At 42.0% G+C, this 23,430-nt stretch overlaps 1 protein-coding gene across 1 annotated transcript in view; it reads left to right on the top strand.

Annotated features, from left to right (window-relative positions):
- The window catches only part of nav1b (neuron navigator 1b), a 57,756-nt gene that overhangs the window by 32,867 nt on the left and 1,459 nt on the right, over window positions 1–23,430 (top strand). The window contains exons 7-28 of the mRNA XM_056272813.1: window positions 178–600; window positions 1,332–1,373; window positions 1,478–1,638; window positions 2,311–2,484; window positions 2,971–3,023; window positions 3,674–3,697; window positions 4,320–4,397; window positions 6,343–6,426; window positions 7,214–7,325; window positions 7,781–7,902; window positions 8,729–8,737; window positions 9,970–10,148; window positions 10,411–10,567; window positions 12,016–12,214; window positions 14,580–14,674; window positions 15,674–15,769; window positions 17,023–17,191; window positions 19,622–19,857; window positions 19,981–20,135; window positions 21,853–21,924; window positions 22,330–22,526; window positions 23,292–23,410. Coding sequence (XP_056128788.1) covers window positions 178–600; window positions 1,332–1,373; window positions 1,478–1,638; window positions 2,311–2,484; window positions 2,971–3,023; window positions 3,674–3,697; window positions 4,320–4,397; window positions 6,343–6,426; window positions 7,214–7,325; window positions 7,781–7,902; window positions 8,729–8,737; window positions 9,970–10,148; window positions 10,411–10,567; window positions 12,016–12,214; window positions 14,580–14,674; window positions 15,674–15,769; window positions 17,023–17,191; window positions 19,622–19,857; window positions 19,981–20,135; window positions 21,853–21,924; window positions 22,330–22,526; window positions 23,292–23,410 — 2,956 coding nt within the window. The remainder of the gene's footprint in view (window positions 1–177; window positions 601–1,331; window positions 1,374–1,477; window positions 1,639–2,310; window positions 2,485–2,970; window positions 3,024–3,673; window positions 3,698–4,319; window positions 4,398–6,342; window positions 6,427–7,213; window positions 7,326–7,780; window positions 7,903–8,728; window positions 8,738–9,969; window positions 10,149–10,410; window positions 10,568–12,015; window positions 12,215–14,579; window positions 14,675–15,673; window positions 15,770–17,022; window positions 17,192–19,621; window positions 19,858–19,980; window positions 20,136–21,852; window positions 21,925–22,329; window positions 22,527–23,291; window positions 23,411–23,430) is intronic.

Below are 23,430 nucleotides of genomic sequence, written 5' to 3'. Positions count from 1 at the left end.
TAACAGATATCTATATATATTTTTATAGGCACAGCAGCAAGACAAGTAACTCATTGCAGTCACTTTATTTAGCACTCATCCCTTATTCACGATTCTGGGAATCTTTAAACATCATGTCTCAGGACTCTTGTACTTGCTCTTCATTTTCACATCCTTTCTCTCATGTCTAATTCATAGGATGCTCAACACTAAGTCCCTGGGCCGTCCTCCTAGCTTGGCTCACCTGGACAAGGTGAACTCCAACAGCCTGGACTCCTGTGTGACCATTCAGGACCTTCCGCCCAAAGTACCCCCGTACTCAAAGCTCCAGGACCTGGCTGGGTCCCGCACCACCCCACGCCTCACCCCAAGCCCTGCGCCTGTCCTCCACATCGACTCGCCTGGGTCCTACACCAGTGAGAGCCTGAGCGTGAGCCTGAGCGAGTCCCCCTTACTTTACCCTAAGCTGTCCGGCATGCACCGCAGCATGGAGTCCCTGCCCCTGCAGATGAGTGTGCCTCCCACTGGGAGGTTTGTCAGGACAGAGACCAAGGACATGGAGGAGAAGGGCACGGGGACGTGGGGGGCTGGGAGCAGGACGTCCCTTAACCTCGCAGATAGGTAGGTTTCATATGAAGAATTTACTTTTACATGAAATTACCTCAATCAGTGTTTCCCCTATTTTCCTATGAGTGGGCGGGGGTGGTGATTTGTAGTTATGTTATTGACGGGGGGGGGGGGGTTAATCAATATTTTTACTGGCCCTGCTTCCTTCACTCTGTTCTGTTGTCATAGCTTGGCTACCATTAAACTTTTCACAGCTGCCCATTACACTACGCTTGCAATCAGTCAGTTTCACCGTGGTAATTATGTTGTTTAAAAAAGGACGTGGCATGAGAATATCATTAGGCTTGTCCTGTGATGAGTCACCTGCCAACGCGATAGATATTTTAGCTGTGTGAAATGTAAAGCAATAGTGAATTTGAAACGTTGCATGTTGTAGTCATTACATTATACACCATCCACCGCAGTCTTGTGAACACCAAAATACTATTATTGTCATATAAATTCGCATTTTGTAGAAAAATTAGATAAATGGAGAGCTACAGATTATTCTTTTAAAAACCTGTGATTCTATAGTACAGTAAAATGCACTTTAGTTGCACATGTGTTTTTCTTTTCACTGAAAAGGAATGAGCAGGGTGGGGGGTTAGTGGGCAGGTATTCATGATTAGTGTGCGACCCACTCACTATGGTAGGGGAAACACTGCCGATACTATTTTGAGCTACAATTATTTTGAAAAGTCTGCTGTTTGACTTTTATAATAATTATGTAATTCTTCTCTTAACAGCTTGCAAACAGACAGGAACACCTTACCAAAGAAAGGCTTAGAGTATGTTCAAACTCTGCAAATATTGCCAGTACATCTCTTTAGAAGTCTTTACATTGTCATGTATCCTCATTGTTTTGAGGTTAATTGTCCTTCTCTTTTCTCAGTCGCTATGGCTTGAGCCAGTCAGACAGTGAGGGGGGCAAACAGGGAAGGCGCCACTCCCACACCATAGTCAGCATGACGGACAGTGATAGCCCCCCTCAGCTGCCCTCTCCCACCCGCTTGCTCCACCCCTGTTCTGGCAAGGCTCCTCTCACCAACGTGGGTGAGTGTGCTCGATCCACCCAACTGCCAAGTTCTGAATGCATTCCCCGTATGAGCTTTGAAACTAATGAAATTGGGAAAGTCTTGATAAACCACCCACCATATTGTTGACTATTAAGGAAAGCTGCATTGGCTTCATTTTGAGACACCTCAGAGTCAGTGAAGGGGAGTTACCATATTACCTTTTGCACTTAAGCACCTCTCTGTTGACGCAATATTTCAATTATAGTTTCCATCATATTTGAGTTATGAACTTGGATCAAATTAGTGTAGCATTGGACTGTGAATTATGGCTATCCCATATGGAGGGTCATTTAGAGTTGGCTTCAGTTATGAAATATGCTGGAGATAGAGAGGCAATGGAAGGGTCAAGTCAAGTTATATTTAACACTGTTGTGGAACCTTCGTGTCCTCTTTCACCAAGTCATCAGAAATGATTCTATCCGTGTGTGTGTGTGTGTGTGTGTGTGTGTGTGTGTGTGTGTGTGTGTGTGTGTGTGTGTGTGTGTGTGTGTGTGTGTGTGTGTGTGTGTGTGTGTGTGTGTGTGTGTTCGTGCGCACGCACGCGTGTGCATATGCGTGCATGCATATGGATGTGGCTCTACAATGCTGTTTCCTAAAAGCTGTATCTGTATCAATCTATGTCTTACCCAAACATTTTTTCTCATCGCAGTTGCCCCGATTTCAAGTGGCACACCCAGGATAACCCGCTCCAATAGCATAGGCCCCCCCAACGACTCGACGTACGATCTCTACGGGTCCTCTCCCTTGGGTAGCAGCATGTCCCTGGCCGACCGACCCAAAAGCATGATGCGCTCCGGGTCTTTCCGTGAGCCCGGGGATGATGGTGAGCCGACACAGTGAACACCCTGCTGGGAGAGTCACCCAACATGACATGAGATGAAACAAATCACTGCACGCGATCTGTACATCTGTTTCTCTAAACGTCGGAGAGGCTTATATATTCATGTATTTTTAATTTTTGAACTAAAAAAATTGGGACTTAGTCTGGATACTTTTGTTTTAGATAAGGGATGAGTTATACAAAGCCTTAACGAGCTGACCCAGTTTCCTTTCAGTTCTGTTTGAGGTATTTCTTGGAGTCATTGTCATATTTGTCTCCTAAAAATTTCTATTTTACGCACACAGAACTGTGGTTATGTACTAATTTCATATGGTATGGCAGAAATTGCAGGCAGTGAAAAATATGTCTATAATTTAATTTTTGAATTGCAACCTTGATTTTTTAATATTGAGTTAGTTTAATTTTACAATCCTCTCTTTGTCTTCTGTATATGTCCTGCTATGTTCCTCTCATCTTTCCTTTTCACAGTACATGGCTCTGCTCTTTCTCTGGCATCCAATGCTTCATCAAACTATTCTTCGGTGAGTAAACAAATGTCCACAGCAGACAGTCATGTTACATGAAAATTGGGGCTTTGCACAGTGGCTTTGCAGTGTGGAATATTTTCCATTACTGACAATGTTTGGCTTTCTTTATGCTAGTTTAAAGAAAATTGCTGAATTTGTTTGAGGGAGGGTGATTTAGCATATTTAGGGTAAGTCACTGAGTAAGGAATCCACAGAAAAGTCCCATTTGTCTGCTTTTAACTGTTACAGCTTTTTGTGCCTTTTTTATTCTTAACTGATGACTTGATGTTTTATATCACTTCACATCTGAAGTTACTGTTTTGTTTTACCTTGAATACTTTTGTATGCATGTAAAAAAAAGACTATTCCTGCACAGTATCTTGTTTAATTTGGTTTTAAAGGAATGTCTACATCAGAAAGCCTTTGTGCCTCTTAAACGCATTCTTACAAATGTATTCAACACGTTTTAAAGTGGTACAGCAAGCTAACATATCAGACCACTACCAAATATCTGTAAAAATAACACAGCACGTTCTGTATTACTAGAGGAAATGTAGGATGGCTTTTTTTTATCCTATTTATCTAGTACTCTCAAATACCCTTAAAGCCTGTAATCGACTTTATTCCTCTTTGTTGTGTATTTGCCTTCACCATGCTTTCTTAAGACTGAGGAGAGGATGCACGGGGAGGTAAGGACAACATGCCGCTACTCTTTAGCTCACCCTCTGCCTACATTTTCTCTCAGTCATTTCCTTTTCCATCAGGTCCATTCATCCAAAGGCGTCGCCAGTACTCGTGAAGTTTGTAACCATTAGTCTTTCATCTTCTGAGTTCACCTCTGGGCTTATTTCCCTCTTTCTCTAATATCCCCTGCCCTTTGCTGTTGTCTGGTTCCATACAGTAAAAATGGATTTTCACACCTGCCAAAATGTTCAATGCTGGAAAGATGTCCAAAAAACCGAACCCAACCTCTAAATCACATTAAATATTCAACCTTTATAGCACCCTGATGATTGCATACAACACCCAAACATGCTGCTTAGATTAGCTTGAACTGGAGTGCCAGTTAAGAAGTTTGTCATAATTTATATGATCTTAATGGTTGAATAATTGCCAGCTTTTTTGACTGTAAGCTCTTACTAGAATTCACCTAACAAAAAAGTTCACAAAGCTTGCATATTCTTTCATTTTATTGTGCAATTTTAACAAAACCTGAAAACCAGGAACCTCATAGATCTGTCAGCAGTAGTCTGTTGCCTAAAGTGTAGATTCTCCATATTATTTGAGCTTAACTTGCAAATCTCTTCACAGCAAATCCGCAAGTTGAGACGAGAGTTGGAGACATCCCAGGACAAGGTTGCCAACCTGACCACCCAAATCTCTGCTAATGTATGTATTTCAAAAAAAGTTTGTCCAAAGTATCTCTACCCTTTGTCTTCAATGGATTTTATAATTGGACAAGGTTTATAATTTCTCTTTCAAGTTATTGCACACAGACTGATTGCTTCCACTAAGAGTTGCATTACTTAATACCTAAGTGGAAACATTTCCTTTCTCTGGCACAATTTTGGCTAACTCATTTGTTGATGCCTGCTTTGGATACATGACAAGTCTTCAGGCTGAGTGAGAAATCCATCCAAAAATGTAAAATTACATTGACCTGGGGTAATAAAGATTATTACACCAATCCAATAGAAGTGGCTGAGATTTTTCAACAAATGCGAATTGGGGGGGGGGAAAAGAGAAATCAAGCAGAAGTTGCTTCAGACATTCTCATTCACTCCATTCTCAGAAGTGTGAGATGCACAAAAACCGGGGCATGAAGTGATTTACAGCTTTAAAATGATCATACTGACATTTAACTTATCTTGGCATCTGCCTCTCTAATCAAAGAAAACATGCATCACAGAGGGGATCTGTCAGTGTCCGATGCATGGCCCTGGACTCTGCCTTACACTCAGTGAGAGAGGAAAGCCAGTCACGGGATTTAGGAGAGATTTATTACTCTATTGCACCACAGGGGGCTGAGAGCTGTCATTCCAATGTTTCCAATGCTTTGGCTGTCTGTTGCATCTAACCACTATTGCTGTTCTTCAGCTCTGCAGCCCACTGATAAAACACACATGTAACCTCAACACTTGGCACTATGTCCTTCCTTATTCTCACTATTCATCTTTCCTCACTAATCCTTTCATGCTTTGATGGCCTCACCTCAAAATTTCTCAGAGACTTATTTTGGCAATTTTCTCTCAACAGATGCGTAGTGTGCTACCAAAGAGTATGAAAATTCAAATCTTGACAAAATGAAAAAGATGCCAGCTTGAATTGTGATATCCTGTAACACGTCCTTCAGTATTTCATGTCACAGCTGGCCAGCTGTTGACCTGTAACTCATGCATAAACCACAGACTCTGGTTCAGAAGAAAACAAATATAAATAATTGTACTACTGCAAATGTTTACCGATTGTAGCTGTAAATGATATTTAGTTAGTGAACCAGCCTTGGTCTGTGCATGCTGTGGATGTGTGTGTCTGTTTTTATGTGCGTGTGTCAGCCACTGTATACATATATTTGAACGGAGGTGTGCGATCCCAAGCCTAATACAACTGTCCCTCTCTCCTCTGCTCTTGGCTGTATTGGTGGCTGGACTCACTGCTGCCCCCTGCTTGCCTTCCGCTGGCCTACACCATTGAATGCTGGGTGTTGCAGCTAGGCCAGGTTTGTTAGACTGTCGTTTCCTGAACCCTCTCCATTGCTGTCGCATGGTTTTAAATGGACCTCAAGCTGACAAGGGGCTGTCTGGTTTGCTGTGGGGCACATATTAACCTTAATTACCTACCTTGAGGCATTTTAATCTATAACCCTTAATGAAATTAATATGTTAGCATCCTAACCTACACGTAATTGGCAATAAAATACTATATCAAAAGGCAACAAAGTTTTTGGTGTATATCTCTGAAAACAATATGGCAAGAAAAACAGCTAAAATATATCATGACTTGTATCGACTGAGTGAGACATCCTCTCCTTAGGGCCAAACATGCTACTTCTGGTTGTAGAGCTTAATGCTCCAGTGCCACATAATTGTCATCCCTCACTCCCATCACCCTGACCTTTCCTTTCATCTTTGACATCTTTGACAGCTGTTCATCATTCCATCCCCTCCCTCCTCCCAGCAGATGGAGAGCCATTTGCTTGATGTGCTGTATAAGCCTGTGAGACTGCAGACCAGTCCACTGCAGTCAGTGATTCATATTTTTTTGCTTTCTGCACACCCTTATTTCTCTCTCTCTCTCTCTCTCTCTCTCTCTCTCTGTTTGTCTGTCTCTAAAGGCAAATCTGGTAGCGGCATTTGAACAGAGTCTGGCACTGATGACAGCACGCCTACAGACCTTGTCCGTCTCCTCAGAACAGAAGGTGACGCCATATGATAATGTATGTTCAACCACCTGTGACAAGATGCTTTTAAATGATTATTTTAAAGCAAAATATATATTTAGCCTAATATTCAATAATGCACAGGCTCTGATGTTGAACCCCTTGTGCTGATATTTCGGAGGCTACACACCAACCCAGTTCAACAACCAAGACTAAAAAAAAGCCACATTTGCACACCTGCCCCCTTTATTTAAAGAGAGAACATCAGGTATCCATCCATCCATTATCCAAACCGCTTATCCTAGTTAGGGTCACGGGATGCTGGCCCCCATCCAGCAGTCAGTGGGCGGCAGACGGAGAAACACTCTCATCATCATCAGAGAACATCAGGCAGTTCCTTCATAGATAGTTTAATTGATGTGGGATATCTTTCTGAATAGGATAGATGCATGCAGGGCACTAAACTTTTTTGTTTGCTTATTTCTAATAACAGACTTTAGTACTTCCAGACATCGATAAGAATATCACCTCCTCATAGCACATAACCTGGATCATGATTGGGATTGGCTCATGCACCATTAACTGTACTATTTAAATTCTTTGTCTTGGATCCTGTCAGCAATAAATAAATAAATAAATACACCGTTGAGGAAATGAGACCAAAAAGTTCAAGAGGTCAGAGGTCAACATGGTGGTCTGTTCATGTTTCAGTCATGATACTTGACACAAGTGGTTCAGGCTAATGGCAAGCGTGGGAAATCCCCTTGCTGTTTCTCCTAGCTGTGAGGTGTTTAATGTATATGAGCATTGCTGGTCTCCTTTACAGGATTCTGAGCTGTGTGAGCTGAAGGAAACCATTGATATCCTGAAGGCCAAAAACACGGAGGCCCAGGAAATCATACAGGGGGCTCTCAGTAACCCTGACATCACACCTAAAGGTGGGTTTCAGACTTGTGACACCAAGTCCTCTCCAACACAGCACGATGGGCAAGTTACATGAGTAATGTCATAGATATTTAGGCCTGTTATTTATAATGACTTTGAATAATAGGAATTGGCTAGACTAAATGAGAATACAATACAGTAGCATAAGAAATGATAAGGAAAGATACATTTTATTGATACCTATTGGGAAAGTGAATTGTGCTCTGGCTAGCAGGGCAGGCTTAAAGAGCACATGAGACAAAAAAGCCCACTGTAATAACAAAAAACCCCCAAGAAAAACCTGCTGTAAAACTATACATTGGATCTGAATATCTTTCATCAATAATGACATTCCCTATCTGATTAATAACTACAACAGAAATCCCATTTATGTGAATGCTGTGTGTTTATGTGTAATGATATGAATTCCAGTATGAAGTCTTCACAGTTTTATTCTCCTTTATTTCAGAGCTTGAGATCAAGCGTCAGAACTCCTCTGAGAGCATCTCGAGTCTCAACAGCACCACCAGCCACTCCAGTATGGGTAGCCTGAAAGAACAGGAGGCCAAGAAGAAGAAAAAGAAAAGCTGGGTGAGGACAGACAGTCAGAAGGTGGTAACGGGCAGTATTTGGCTCTCGTTTTAGTCATGAACACAGTTTGATTATGATATGTGTCAAATAATGATTTATATTGGTGTCAAATAATAATTGCAAGTGATTAATGTTACACTTAAGACATCACATGGGTAGGAATTACCACATCAGGGCAATCCGTGTAACATGACTTTTTTTATTGCCTTAATCACACAAAAACATTTTAAAGAGACTAAAACTTTAAGAGCATAATGTTTTGTCCTATATGGTAAACCCACCTCAAAGAGCACACCAAAGCACTTAGTTATATAGTAACTAAGCATCAAAGCTGTTGTGTATGATTGAAAAGGGTCTTTCATTCTTATATTTTCTTAATATATGCAGAGAGAAAAATGAAGCTAATTGAATAAATATTTCATTCAACTTCCTAGTCCTTTTATCTAATCAGGTGGTTTGATTAAAATGACAGATGCGCCCCATCTCTGAATATAAAATATAACTTCCCCTATACATGACCACATTCTGCTGCTTGATTGAATTGGTGGTAAAATGGATTGTCATGTCTTTGTATAGAGCTCTCTATTCACCTTGAAAGAAATGGAACGACGCATAATTCCCACTCCTTGTTTGTGCTTTGTGTGTGTGTGTGAGAGAGAGAGAGAGAGAGAGAGAGAGAGAGAGAGAGAGAGAGAGAGAGAGAGAGAGAGAGAGAGAGAGAGAGAGAGAGAGAGAGAGAGAGAGAGAGAGAGCCTCTCCTTATCCTGCCCCAAATCTATTAAGTATGACTCTGATCTCTCTCATGCTATCCCACTATTTATGTCAGGTCTTTGAGGTGAGTTAAGTTGTTCTATGGAGCCTTTAAACCTATTTGTTTATCTGACTCACTCCTCAACTTGCATCCACTTCATGAGTCATACTTGTGAAATATTTGGAAAATCTGTCCGTATTTTTTTTTTTTTTACACCATAAGTCTCACTGAGCTTGATTCACCAAACACAATACTATTGATGGTTATTATTGCATGTAATTGTTATCGTGAAGGCATGATTTTGTTTTATATTCCTCAAGCTTTTTCATTTTTTTCTACTCTATACTTTCTATAAAATGAGTGAATTGGGTACTTTCTTGAAGTTTATGAAGTAGAAATGTGATTGTGTATACACTAAATAAACTTAATTTACACATAGTTTTACTTAAGATTTTACTTTTTGTTATTTTTTGTAGTGGCTTTTTGTCATCGGGGGCTTTTTCATTAATGAGGTCAAATCAAACTACAAATGTATCTAATACTGGCACATATTCTTGAAAGTGTAACTGCCAATGTACTGCAGTAAGCCAACAATTTCCAAATTGTGGTCAACCTCACATGGCTCTAACATCTGACCGGCTGACTGCTGCAAACAAGCTTTATTCCTTTATTTATGCATGCTGTTGTCATTGCTGACTGAGCTGATTCAGTATTTTCCTAATATGTATGTATCAAGCTGACCCATGATGCGACTCTACACTAGTTTAGTTTAAGGTATTCGTGTCTGACCAAGTCTGCCTCAGAAAAGAGCCAAACCAATATTAGTAAAAGAGGGCCTCAGTGTTTTGCTGTTCTTATTTTGCTGTCTTGACATTCCTCATTTATGGCGTCATAAATGAGATGACTAGTTTAAAATCAAAGAAGGAAGTCGGTTAAAAAAACTGGTTATGCTTTGAGAAGTACCACGTGTAGTATGATTGAACGTTCAAGCATTTTAAAACATTTTTTAAAGCTACCAGCTGTACCACATGGGTTAGTTCATCACATATAACCACACAATGATTGCTTAAAAATATCAGATAATTACAATACCTTATTTGAAGGTCATTCTGTAGATTTTTCTGCGATTTTAATAACATTCCTGGTGCTGCGGGCAATGTTCTCATGCAGCATGCTCCACATATCTGCACTTAAAGGAGGTTAAGAACAATGCTAATAATGGTTGAGGAATACTGGCCAAGAGTGACTCGGATATAGTCCTCAGCTCTCCCACTCACGGGGCTCTTATGTAAATATCCTACTTTCTCTTTCAACAGCTACGCAGCTCCTTCAACAAAGCCTTCAGTAAGAAGGGTTCAAAGCCTTCAGCATCGTACGCTGACATTGAGGAGATAGCCACTCCAGAGTCCTCCGCACCCTCCTCTCCAAAGGTCCACCATGATGGGGACAATCCTCCCCCATCAATGAAGTCTTCTGATTCTGCATCGTCATCTGGGTAAAATTATTAATGCACATGAAATGTCCCCTAAAAAACATAAGACGCAACACTGATGTTGTGAGAGCTCCTTTCATTTTCAATTAATTAATCTGACAGTTGTTCACATACATCATAAGATGACAGTCATTTCCGCTATAGACATTGATTTAATGCTGACTGATTGCAAGCCGTCAACTTGTTGATAGGTTAACCCAATGTTCATTTGTCTTCTGTATATGTCACTTGAATTAACGTTGCTTTATGAACTGACCATCCAAAGACTGTGCGAAGAAGGTGATGGGATGGATGAGAAGATCGTATCAGACCTACGCTCAGAGCTTTGGGAAAAGGAAAGGAAACTTACGGACATCCGTCTGGAGGCGCTAAACTCAGCTCACCAGCTTGAGCAGCTGCAGGAAGCCATGTCTACCATGCAGGTATGTGTTATGTGCCATCTTTTGCTGCATTCCATTCAAAGTTCAAGGTTGGAATTTCCCAGTTGAAATTTAAAATTTCCGACCTTCAAGCGTTCCAGGTGCACGATGCCAAACATAAACAAAAAACATGGCTGACTGTGACAAACTGGTGTTTTTTTTTTTGGCAAGTGTATAGACGATTGAACTGTCAGCAGTGTTGCTTCCTGGCATATACAGACAAGACAGAGGAATGACTTTTGTGCAGAGAAGATAACTTTCAGAGCTTTTTTACTGTAACCAGCTACCTAATAACATTGGTGACATTTTGACATCAATTTACATGCAGAAGATATTTTACTATAGTATTTATTACTTTAATAAGAACAAGCAAATTTACTTTACATTGCCTTTTAGTTGATGGTTTACCATTAACGCTGTGCGCCCTCATGGTTGCTGCCATTGTTGTGTGACGTCAAGACAACTGCTTCTCCATGAAGTCGGGGTGGATGGATTTGCCCCAAGTTTACAAGTAGGAACTCCAACTGAGTGGCGTTCCATTGTGATGTAACACAGAAAATCCTGACATCCGTGTTGTCCGGAATGCAGCATAAAATCTTTTTGTATTAAAAAGCATGCCAAATAGGTTGGTCTAATGCAACCTAATGTGATACTATTTTATGTAAATGTGGTCAAATAAAAGAGTTTTATAGACTAGACTAAACCATATTACCTTGATCCGAAGGGGAAATGAGAGAAAATACTCATGTGGTATTTTTTCTAATTTTAAGCTTGTGCAGCACTTTGGCTCTGCACAGTTCCATCTTTTTTCTTGGCTGCAACCATGGCGGACACAATGCATGTCCGCCATGGTTGCAGCCAAGTCAGAAGTGGGATGGTGAGACCGCGAGGCCATTGGAAGCGCGTGCGCCCAGAGGCGTGAGGGAGATGGTATGCTGAAGCGTGGGGTGCGCTTCCCAAAGGAGGGGGGTAGTGTAACGTGCACGGATAAGTAGACATGTTGGCCCTTGGCTAACGGGTCGGACCCTTTAGTCGGCTGGTTAATGGTGTCGCCCGCGGTGCGGAATACATGAGTTCACGTCCCAGCTGTGACGGTCCGGCCGGGCTGCCCCCCGAATTCGCTACATCACAGCACTTTGGTTCAACTGTGGTTGTTTTAAATGCACTATATAAAGAAACTTGACTTGACTTGAGTAGTATTAATTACCTCAACATGCAGGTAAAGGTATTTGAGAATTTTTTAACTTGTACTTGGAGTTTTCATTTAAGTGACCCCCCCCCCCCCCCCGGGCCCTGCTTCCACTTCAGTCATTTCTAGAGATGATAAACAATGAATGCTTCTGACATTTTTAACAAAGCATGATGAGCTAGTTCACAAACACAGTTGTGAACATTAATCTGTTACGTTATGCACTGGAATGGAGTGGTAATACTCAGGATTTCTTCCACAGCGGACAGTGGAGAACCTGAAGGCTGAAAATGACCAACTGAGGTTGGGTGGTACATCCCCTTCCCCCTCTCCTGGACCCTCCAGCTCCGTCTCCCAGTCCTCAGGCCTCACCGCCCTCGGGGGCCTGTCGCCCCGGCAGTCAGTAGCAATGCAAATGCCCAAAAGCTACAGCAAGGGCCTGAGTGAGGGTGGCAGCTCAGGTAACGCACTTTTGTCCCTGACTAAGGCCCATCAGGCAACATCAGACTCAACATCAGATCTTAGTCAGACGGTTTTTACAAATGACACTCAGAAGTTTTTTTTTTCTTTTTTTTATGTATACTGCTCAAAAAAATAAAGGGAACACCTAAAAACACAATATAGACCTCGATGAATGAAATATTTCAGCTGAAAATCTTTATTTATTAGACAGAGGAATGTGTTTAGAGCAAAATAACCTAAGAATGATCAATGGAAATCAAAATCATTAGCCCATTAAGGTCTGGATTCAGAATCATACTCAAAATCAAAGTGGAAAATGAGAACATAGGCTGATCCAACTTCTGTGGAAATTCTTCAAGACGATTCAAAATGAGGCTCAGTAGTGTGTGTGGCCTCCACGCGCCTGTATGCACTCCCTACAACGTCTGGGCATGCTTCTGATGAGACGACGGATGGTCTCCTGAGGGATCTCCTCCCAGACCTGGATCAGGGCATCGGTCAACTCCTGGACAGTCTGTGGTGCGACATCACGTTGGCGGATGGTACGAGACATGATGTCCCAGAGGTGCTCGATTGGATTCAGGTCTGGGGAACGTGCAGGCCAGTCCATAGCATCAATGCCCTCGACATACAGGAACTGCTGACACACTCTGGCCACATGAGGATGAGCATTGTCATGCATGAGCAGGAACCCAGGGCCCACTGCACCAGCATATGGTCTGACAATGGGTCTGAGGATCTCATCCCGGTACCTAATGGCAGTCATGGTACCTCTGGCTAGCACGTAGAGGTCTGTGCGGCACCCCAAGGATATGCTTCCCCAGACCATCACTGACCCACCGCCAAACCGGTCATGCTGGAGGATGTTGCAGGCAGCAGAACGTTCTCCACAGCGTCTCCAGACTCTCTCACGTCTGTCACATGTGTTCAGTGTGAACCTGCTCTCATCTGTGAAGAGCACAGGGCGCCAATGGCGAATCTGCCAACCAAGATGTTCTCTGGCAAAGGTCAATCGGGCTGCACGGTGTTGGGCTGTGAGCACAGGCCCCAATTGTGGACGTCGGGCCCTCATACCATCCTCATGCATTCTGTTTCTCACTGTTTGAGCAGAAACCTGCACGTTAGTGGCCTGTTGAAGGTCGTTTTGTAGGGCTCCGGCAGTGCTCCTCCTGTTCCTCCTTGCACAAAGGACCAGATAGCGGTCCTGCTGCGGGGTTGTTGTCCTCCTGCGGCCCCCTCCACGTCTCCTGGTGTACTGGCCTGTCTCCTGGTACCTCCTCCATGCTCTGGACACTGTGCTGGGAGACACATCAAATCTTCTTGCCACAGCACGCATTGATGTGCCATCCTGGATGAGCTGCACTACCTGAGCAACTTCTGTAGGTTGCAGATACCGCCTCATGCCACCTCTAGTGGTGAGGGCACTAGCAAAATGAAAAACTAACCAAAGATCGGCCAGAAAAGATGAGGACAGGCAAATGGTCTGTGGCCACCACCTGCAAATCCATTCCTTTTATAGGGGTTGTCTTGCAAATTGTCTAATTTCCACCTGGTGGAAATTAGACAATTTACCAACAGGTGAAATTGAGTCACAAATCAGTGTTGCTTCCTAACTGGACAGGTTGATATCTCAAAAGTGTGATTGACTTGGAGCTACATTGCATTGCTTATGTGTTCCCTTTATTTTTTTGAGCAGTGTAGTTAACGGTAAGGACCGTAGTTGCATGCACCGCCATGGCTATGTGGAGTACTGTAAACAGGAAACATGACATATCTCGCTATCGGGTCAACATTGTACATTTGTTTGAGAAATGGAGACAGCTGAAAGCCACAAAAGGAATTGAAAGTGATTCAGCGTTGGCTGATTTCCTCATTTGCAAGTAATAAAATGAACATTTAAGAATTCCGACCAAAATGATAGCAGAAGTGGGGCAGACAGCCGCTGTGGATTAAACCTTTAATATTAGTTCGTTTTGGATTGATTGAAGTTGCTTGCAAACTATTATTTTAGTAAGATTTGTTGGACATACATATGAAGCTCACATGTTTTTTTGCTGTTATGCCTAGTTAGTGTGTTGTGTAACTTCGCGTCGTTAATCAATTCATGCTTTAATTGAAATAAATGATATATTTGCAACATAGAGCTCTATGTATTTTTATCAGCTGCAGTCAGGTTCATGCTTACAAACACATCAGTGTGTTTAAAATAAGTGACTATGACATGCGGTATTATAAATAAAAAATTACATACACAACCAATGTCTGTGACTGCCCAGAACTTTAATTTCATTGTTGCTATACCTAATGTTTTTTTGTTGTTTTTGCTGTTTTCCATAACAGTATCCCATTTTTTCCTTTCAACAGAGGTGTTCACGGAGTCTGCCAGCCTATCCACACAGAGAGACGACCACCGTGTGAGGGTGGTGGTTTGTGTCGCCGATTTACATGTCTTCAAAGATGTTAGTATTTTTGTCTTCTGTCAATCTTGTGGCAATCTTTAAGATTCTGGTTGCATTATTTTTCGAAACTACAGACTAGTTTGTTCACCACAACACCAGAATGCAGAGCGGTTGTTTCACCCATCCTCTCTGGTGGAACAACCACAGCTGCGTGACGGACAATGCATCACTACCATTGCAAGGCTGGGGTTTTTTGGCAGGAATATCGCCACAGACATAAACGTTGTATCCAGATGAACTGATTCAACCTTACTTGATTTTATTTATTTATTTATTTATTTTGGGGACCCCCCCTTTTTTTTTCCTCCCCAATTGTACCCGGCCAATTACCCCACTCTTCCGAGCTGTCCTGGTCATTGTTCCACCTTCTCTGCCGATCTGGGGAGGGCTGCAGACTACCAAAAGCTTCCGCCAGTACATCTGGAGTTGCAAGCCACTTCTTTTCACCTGACAGTGAGGAGTTTCGCCAAGGCGATGTAGCATGTGGGAGGATCACGCTATTCCCCCCAGTTCCCCCTCCCCCCCGAACAGTGACCCGGCCAACCAGAGGAGGCGCTAGTGCAGCGACCAGGACACATACCCCCATCAGACTTCCCCCCTGCAGACATGGCCAATTGTGTATGTAGGGATGCCCGATCAAGCCAGAGGTAACCTGAGGATTCGAACCGGGATCCCCGTGTTGGAAGGCAACAGAATAGACCACTATGTTACCCGGACACTCCCTTCTTTGATTTTCTTACCTGGATTTTTGAACATGCATAAAGCTGCAGACATACGTTTGTATTTCTCTGTATTACTGCAAATGCAAGGCTTTCATGGGATGTCAGTATGCTTAACTGTCACTGTGTCACCTCATTCGGCAAAAGATAGTAACCTAACGAATATTTATCTAAGTGAGAGTCTTCCAGATTGCCATGTTGATGTCTTGTACTTTTTTTGGTGCTATCAACAAGATTGTGAAACTTTCTGACCCTTTTGCTGCTCTTTCCATTTTGACAGGAAGTTAAACAACAGGACTTTTTCATTGGTACCGTGAGGGTGAACGGCAGGATGGACTGGCCCATGCTAGACTCAGCTGTCAGTCAGGCTTTTAAGGTGAGACAACTTATTCAGGTGTGTCCTGCTCTAGATGTGTGCTAGGTGTCAAGTATATTCAAAAAGGTAATTTACCATCATGTTTGATAACATGTCAGGTAGTGGTCCTGTGAAATTCATCTCATCTTTACATTTTAAAGAGGTCCGCTGCTGCTCGTTGCTGTAAATTAACTGGTTGCAAATACAGCTTATGAATGTCGGTGTAACGATTCAGGGCCGGGCCCCAATGCAAGATGGTCAAAGTGGGTCTGCCCATCCCAATCAGACACAACCTAATGTAAAGTCAGTAGTGAATGAAAGAAGTGAAAGCAAGCAGCTTTAAAATGACCGGCAATAGTGAAATGCACTGCACAGTTGATGTCTCAATGAATGATTACTAGGAAAACAGACTGCCGTGCTACAGAAACAAAACCAAGATAGTGATAGACGAGCCAAAATCTGGTGTCGGAGCACCATAATGGATGAAAACATAGTCGGTGACAGCGCACCTTGACACAGATGAAAACCTAATCATGACAGCGCATCCACACATAGACAACATTATTCACGTCTGCACATAGGCCTTATAAACACAAAACACAAGTGTGTGGGTTGATTATTAGTAAAATGAATAATAGATAAGTCCTGCTTACATTATAGGTGCACTCTCCGGGCTCTCACTCGAGGCCTTTGATATGATAGTGGTGAAATATAGAGGGATCCGTGCGTGCAGGCCCTAAACTGTTGCAGGCCCCAAATGCAGCTGCATTACCTGCATATATGGTAGTTTCACCACTGTGTATTTTTGAATAATCTCGAATTGGAAGAAAAGACAATATTCACGATAGCTTGGTGTTATATAAATGGCAACTGCCCTCTTACACGTTATAAGGCTAGATAAGGGGGTTGCCAAGCTATTGAGGAATTACTAGCTTGTTTCTGCTGGTGGGGCCCATTACTATCCACGTACACCTGAGTTAGGGCACATGAACCCCATACATACAGTATGTGATCCAGTTTGGACCTGTGGTGGAAAATAGTCATAATCACCTATAAATAAAATGGGCAGGTGTTAGCTGTTTGTCCTTGTAGTTTTATTTTTGTATTTGTCCTTCCGATATAAAGCGCACACACACACACACACACACACACACACACACACACACACACACACACACACACACACACACAAAGTGAAGTCTAGCCAGTTTTAGACAACGTACATCTATAATAACTCACAATAACTTTTGATTTATATTTCCTTTTCATTACAGGTGTACATGGCAAAAGTTGATCCCACCTCCAGCCTGGGCCTTTCCACTGACTCCATCTACAGCTACAGCATAGGCCACATTAAGCGAGTGCTGGGAGGGGAGGCCCCTGAGAGCCAGCCCTCACGTTGCATGTCCCGGGGTCCCAGTGGCATCAGTGTGGCCCTGAAAGGTTTGTTGAAAAGCATATCATAGATTTTATATTAATGAATTTCATAGCATAGTGTATGGTACAGTAGAGGTTAACTTTGTTGTCCACTGCAGCAAAAAAAGGTGTTATTCAGGTGAGAAGTATAAACTGAATAAAGATCACCCATGAAAACGTTAATTCTGGGACATCCTGGGGTTCGAACCCTAGGACGTCCCAGGTCGTCCTCTGTGTGGAGTTTGCGTGTTCTCCCTGTGTCTGCGGTGGGTTTTCTCTGGGTGCTCCGGTTTCCCCCACCATCAAAAAAGACAGGCGTGTTAGGGTTTATACTCCTGTCTGTGCCCTTGACCAAGGCAATGGAAAGAAGAACTTGAATTTATCAAAATAAAAAAAAGTTCAATAGAGTATATCAAAATAAGAAAATTAAAAAGAAGTCAATATTGTCACATATATTAAATATTTATTTTAGAGCATCAATGATGGCACTGGAGATTACAAAGCAATGGTGTTCTGGTTAGTGACAGACTCAAAGAGCTGGATTGCTTGGTATTTACGAGTCAGTCAAGGGTAATCAGGGAGATTTCTTTTTTAATGCTGGAATGTGTTTTGCCTTTTCTGTGGCACTTTGGGGAGCAAGTTATGACTGGCAATCATCCAGCCTTCCTTTTCAATGCCAGCTCTTAACTTGAAACACAACCACTCTGTTGACTGTAATCCGTACATGTAATGTTAACAGTTTTGCAGTCATTATGGTGATGACTCCAGAGATTTTTAACTATTTATCATGTGTAGTATTTATCTGAGGTGTTAAGTGGAATGGTTCTACACTCCTCAATGGGTGTAAAGCCTCATGGCTGCCTCCTTATCAAAGCTAATACATTTGTGCCTGTCCGTCTCCCTCTCCATTTCCAAGACCCAGCTCATCATCCCTAAGACTTTGTCTACTTCTTAACTCTTGCTGAGCTCAACATGCACTTACGTGCACTCTCTGGATGCCCTATCCTCAAATCTTGCCTAACCTGAATACATCATCCAAAAAAATGGACTCAAAAAGGGACCTATTTGAAAAAAAAAGACAGCAAAGTTAACATGCTCTTCTGCAGAATGTAGGGAGCTGCGTTGCAATGTCTTTTAGTCAAATGAAGCATACACTCTTTACTATTTCAAAGTTAATGCAGATGCATTGCACATGGGCTATCTATATTCCCAGCACACTAGGGTTTGGTTCCAGGGTAGCGCATATGTATACCCCATTAGTGACTCTAAACCAGGGGTATGATCAGTGAGGAGGAAGAGAGCGGAGCTGCTCAGCTGGTAGTCAACCTCGCTCTACCTTTTCTGGCAGAAATGGAAGGACCCAGTGCTGGGAGGATCTGGGAGACGATCTAGAGCAGGGGCATTTGCACACAACCTTCTTGGGTAACATGATCCCTGTGCAGCCTGGTAGTAGGCAAGTCCAGCTGGTCTGCCATCCTCAAACATGTAGACTCCATAGATGTACAGTGTGAAAAGGAGGGGGTTGGTGATATCTTACACTCCTCCAGGCTGTTGGGGGTGGTGGGGGGTGGTGGTATACTGACTCTCTATTCTTGATGCAAGGCTATTTTCAGAATAGACCATTGGAACTCCAAGTTGTTTATGAGAGACTTATTAAGTGATGTTAGTCAGTTTCCAGAACATGATTTTGCCCAGGGCCCTGCCTGTGTAAAATATACAGTGTATGGATTACAGTAGCTCCAAACGGTAATCCTATATATTTGTCTTGTCCTGTGTATGTGTTTGTATGGGTCACGAATACATGATAGAATTACATGGCTTTCTGGGGACATGTCCTCACTAACTTTTTTACAATTCATTCACTAAACTTTACCTTGGTAGCTCTTTAATGATTAATAATGTGGGTTTCATCATTCACACCACTTGCTGAAATGATGTTAGCTTGAGTGGACAATAGAACTGGTTTTGTGTAAAATGGGGATATCTGTTTACCAAGGAAGGAAGGAAGGCCTACCATTTTAGATATCTGCAAGTGTAATATTGTGTGAGACGAGTAGTTAAAAAAAAGTCTGTCCCCACAAGCTTCCCAAACAAATCTATGCATACACATGTCTACTACTACTACTTTTGGCTGCTCCCGTTAGGGGTCGCCACAGCGGATCATCCGAAGTCTTATTTATGATCCGCATATTTGATTTGGCAAAGATTTTACGCCGGATGCCCTTCCTGACGCAACCCTCCCCATTTGTCCGGGCTTGAGACCGGTACTAAGGATGCACTGGTTTGTGCATCCTCAGTGGCTGGGTTCTATGCATACACATGTATATCTACTAAAATATGCATAAAACAATTTTGCCACATCACTGAAACATATTGTTGGTTCAATGATCAGCAGATTCCACTTTTTCTTCCCATCTTTTATTTCAACAAAGTTCTATCTGTCCTGCCCCTCCCCAGGGTTGAAGGAGAAGTGTGTGGACAGCCTTGTATTTGAGACCCTCATCCCCAAGCCCATGATGCAACACTACATCAGCCTGCTGCTCAAACATCGTCGTCTCATCCTGTCTGGACCCAGCGGAACTGGTAAAACCTACCTCACTTCCCGGCTGGCGGAGTACCTGGTGGACCGCAGTGCCCGCGAAGTCACAGACGGCATAGTGGTCACCTTCAACATGCACCGCCAGTCGTGCAAGGTGAGAGAGCTTGATGTCCCATTTGATAATGGCATTACCCAGTGAGCTGTTTATAGATTTTAGCTCTCTGTCCTTGAGCCTCTGTTCATTATTAATTCTGTTGTTTTATTTTGCTCTTACCAGGATCTACAGCTCTACCTTTCCAATCTGGCTAATCAAATTGATCGGGAAACCAGCACCTCAGAAATACCCTTAGTAGTTATTTTAGATGATATTAATGACGCGGCTTCTGTCAGTGAACTTGTCAATGGTGCACTTACCTGCAAATACCACAAATGGTAAGCTCCCAACACACTAACCTGAAAGCTAAAGCGTTGTGTTTTACAAACCCCAATTCCAATGAAGTTGGGACATTGTGTAAAAGGTAAATGTAAAACAGAATACAATGATTTGCAAATCCTTTTCGACCTATATTCGATTGAATACACTACAAAGACAAGATATTTAATGTTCAAACTGATAAACTTTGTTTTTTGCAAATATTCACTCATTTTGAATTTGATGCCTGCAACATGTTCCAAAAAAGATGGGACAGGGGCAACAAAAGACTGGGAAAGTTGAGGAATGCTCAAAAAACACCTGTTTGGAACATTCCACAGGTGAACAGGTTAACTGGAAACAAGTGAGTGTCATGATTGGATATAAAAGGAGCATCCCCGAAAGGCTCAGTCGTTCACAAGCAAGGATGGGGCGAGTTTCACCACTTTGTGAACAACTGCGTGAGCAAATAGTCCAACAGTTTAAGAACAACATTTCTCAACATACAATTGCAAGGACTTTAGGGATTTCATCATCTACAGTCCTTAATATCATCAAAAGATTCAGAGAATCTGGAGAAATCGCTGCATGTAAGTGGCAAGGCTGAAAACCAACATTGAATGCCCATGACCTTCGTTCCCTCAGGCAGCACTGCATTAAAAACCGACATCATTCTGTAAAGGATATTACCACGTGGGCTCAGGAAAACTTCGGAAAACCATTGTCAGTTAACACAGTTCGTTGCTACCTCTACAAGTGCAAGTTAAAACTCAACCATGCAAAGCGAAAGACATATATCGACAACACCCAGAAATGCCGTCAGCTTCTCTGGGCCCGGGCTCATCTGAGATGGACTGACGCAAAGTGGAAAAGTGTGCTGTGGTCTGAAGAGTCCACATTTCAGATTGTTTCTGGAAATCATGGACGTCGTGTCCTCCGGGCTAAAGAGGAAAAGGACCATCCAGATTGTTATCAGCCTAGAGTTCAAAAGTCAGCATCTGTGATGGTATGGGGGTGTGTTAGTGCCCATGGCATGGGTAACTTGCACATCTGTGAAGGCACCATTAATGCTGAAAGGTACATACAGGTTTTGGAGCAACATATGCTGCCATCTAAGCGACGTCTTTTTCAGGGACCTCCCTGCTTATTTCAGCAAGACAATGCCAAGCCACATTCTGCAGGTGTTACAACAGCGGGCCTTCGTAGTAAAAGAGTGCAGGTACTAGACTGGCCTGCATGCAGTCCAGACCCATCTCCCATTGAAAATGTGTGGCGCATTATGAAGCGCAAAATACAACAACGGAGACCCCGGACTGTTGAGCAACTGAAGTCGTACATCAAGCAAGAATGGGAAAGAATTACCAAGCTTCAACAATTGGTGTCCTCAGTTCCCAAACGCTTACTGAGTGTTGTTAAAAGGAAAGGTGATGTAACACAGTAGTAAACATGCCCCTGTCCCAGCTTTTTTGGAACGTGTTGCAGGCATCAAATTCAAAATGAGTGAATATTTGCAAAAAAAACAATAAAGTTTATCAGTTTGAAGATTAAATATCTTGTCTTTGTAGTGTATTCAATTGAATATAGGTCGAAAAGGATTTGCAAATCATTATATTCTGTTTTTATTTATGTTTTACACAACGTCCCAACTTCATTGGAATTGGGGTTTGTATGATGGCTCCTGCTTTAACATGAGTATTTACAATGACCTGAGCTGTGTCATATTGTTACTTTTCTCAGTCCTTACATTATTGGGACAAGTAACCAACCAGTGAAGATGTCTGCTAACCATGGCTTGCATCTTAGTTTTAGGTAAGAGACCCATAAATTCCTGAACCAGTTATGGGAGTTTACTTATTTCGCAATATTGTATTGAGTATGTCAACTTAAATTTAGTGCTTTATGTACTGTAATTTCAATATGTTAGTAATGCCAATATGTCAATAATACTTATTGACAATGCCAACCTGCTAAAGTAGTTTCAGAAATGACCTACATATATGGTTTGACTGTTAGGGAAGCATTGCACCACAGCATTTATGAGGATTGTTCATTTATTGTTTACTGTTCTTTTTGTGTGCTTACACCAATACCCTAACGTTAACAGGAATGTGAGTTACCATAGTCAAAACTGTTATGGTGAATGTGTCCAGATTTTTTTAGTTTTCTGGCACCTTTCTGTATATTTTCTACTACCTGTTCTTCCCCTCATTATAGAATGGTGATGTTCTCCAACAACGTGGAACCAGCCAATGGCTTCCTGGTGCGCTACTTGCACAGAAAGATGATGGAGTCAGAGGATGAGAGGAGCTTGACCAATGAAGACCTGATCAGAGTACTAGACTGGGTGCCCAAGCTGTGGTATCAACTCCACGCCTTCCTGGAGAAGCACAGCACATCTGACTTTCTCATTGGTATGAAAGGCTAGGCATAGCTTTGACCAAAAATAAGGGCGTAGGGATTTTTTTTAGGAACAGCTATCCTTAAAGTAGGACTAAAATTGGTGATCATATTTAACTTAGGTGTAACAACCTTGATAATAAAACATTGAGCAACATTTTTTATTTGTAAATGACTAATATTGTGCTTTTTACACCTTTATCCATAACTGTTCTCAGTTGTTTCATGAATTATGAAGGAATGGCCTATAGTCCTCACTATTATTTATGAGCTTACCTTTGAGTGACAAGTACAAGAAGGGGTTGGTGGTAAGGGCGGGCAATGTTTTACAATGTGATTTTTTCCCCCCCCTGAAATGTCTGATGACATTATCAGAAAAAAAATTTGCTGAGTGAAGCTGAACTTAAAAAAAAAATAGAAAAGCTGAGTTCTACCTTTTAAACCTACACTTTTTTCAGTAGAAAGAGATGGTACCAAATGAATGATGATTAAAGTAATAATGTGAGATAATATTAGTGTTTCAATTTTGGTCTGATTTTAAGAAAGCAGGTTTCTGATTTTATGATTGTTTATTTTGTTTATTTCAAATGGTAAACATTTTTTTAAATGTATAATAAAAGAAAACAAAAGAGAAAAATATCAAAACAAGCAAGCAATATCATCATCAAACATTTGTTTTAAATCTCAGCAGTTCTCGGCACGATCATTAATAAGCTCACTTGTTTTAATAACATGCCTCATCTAATTGTTTTTTCAATCTTCCTCCAATCTCTCCTCAGGTCCTTGTTTCTTCCTCTCCTGTCCAGTCACAGTAGACGAGTTTCGATCCTGGTTCATTGATCTTTGGAATCATTCCATTATTCCATACCTTCAAGAAGGGGCCAAGGATGGCATTAAGGTAAGAAAACCAAAGCTAAC

Source organism: Lampris incognitus, chromosome 2 (genome assembly GCF_029633865.1).
Source record: "Lampris incognitus isolate fLamInc1 chromosome 2, fLamInc1.hap2, whole genome shotgun sequence".
Taxonomy (NCBI): Eukaryota; Metazoa; Chordata; class Actinopteri; order Lampriformes; family Lampridae; genus Lampris; species Lampris incognitus.
The sequence above is the reverse complement of the archived record's forward strand: the minus strand, read 5'-3'. Positions and strand labels throughout refer to the sequence as shown.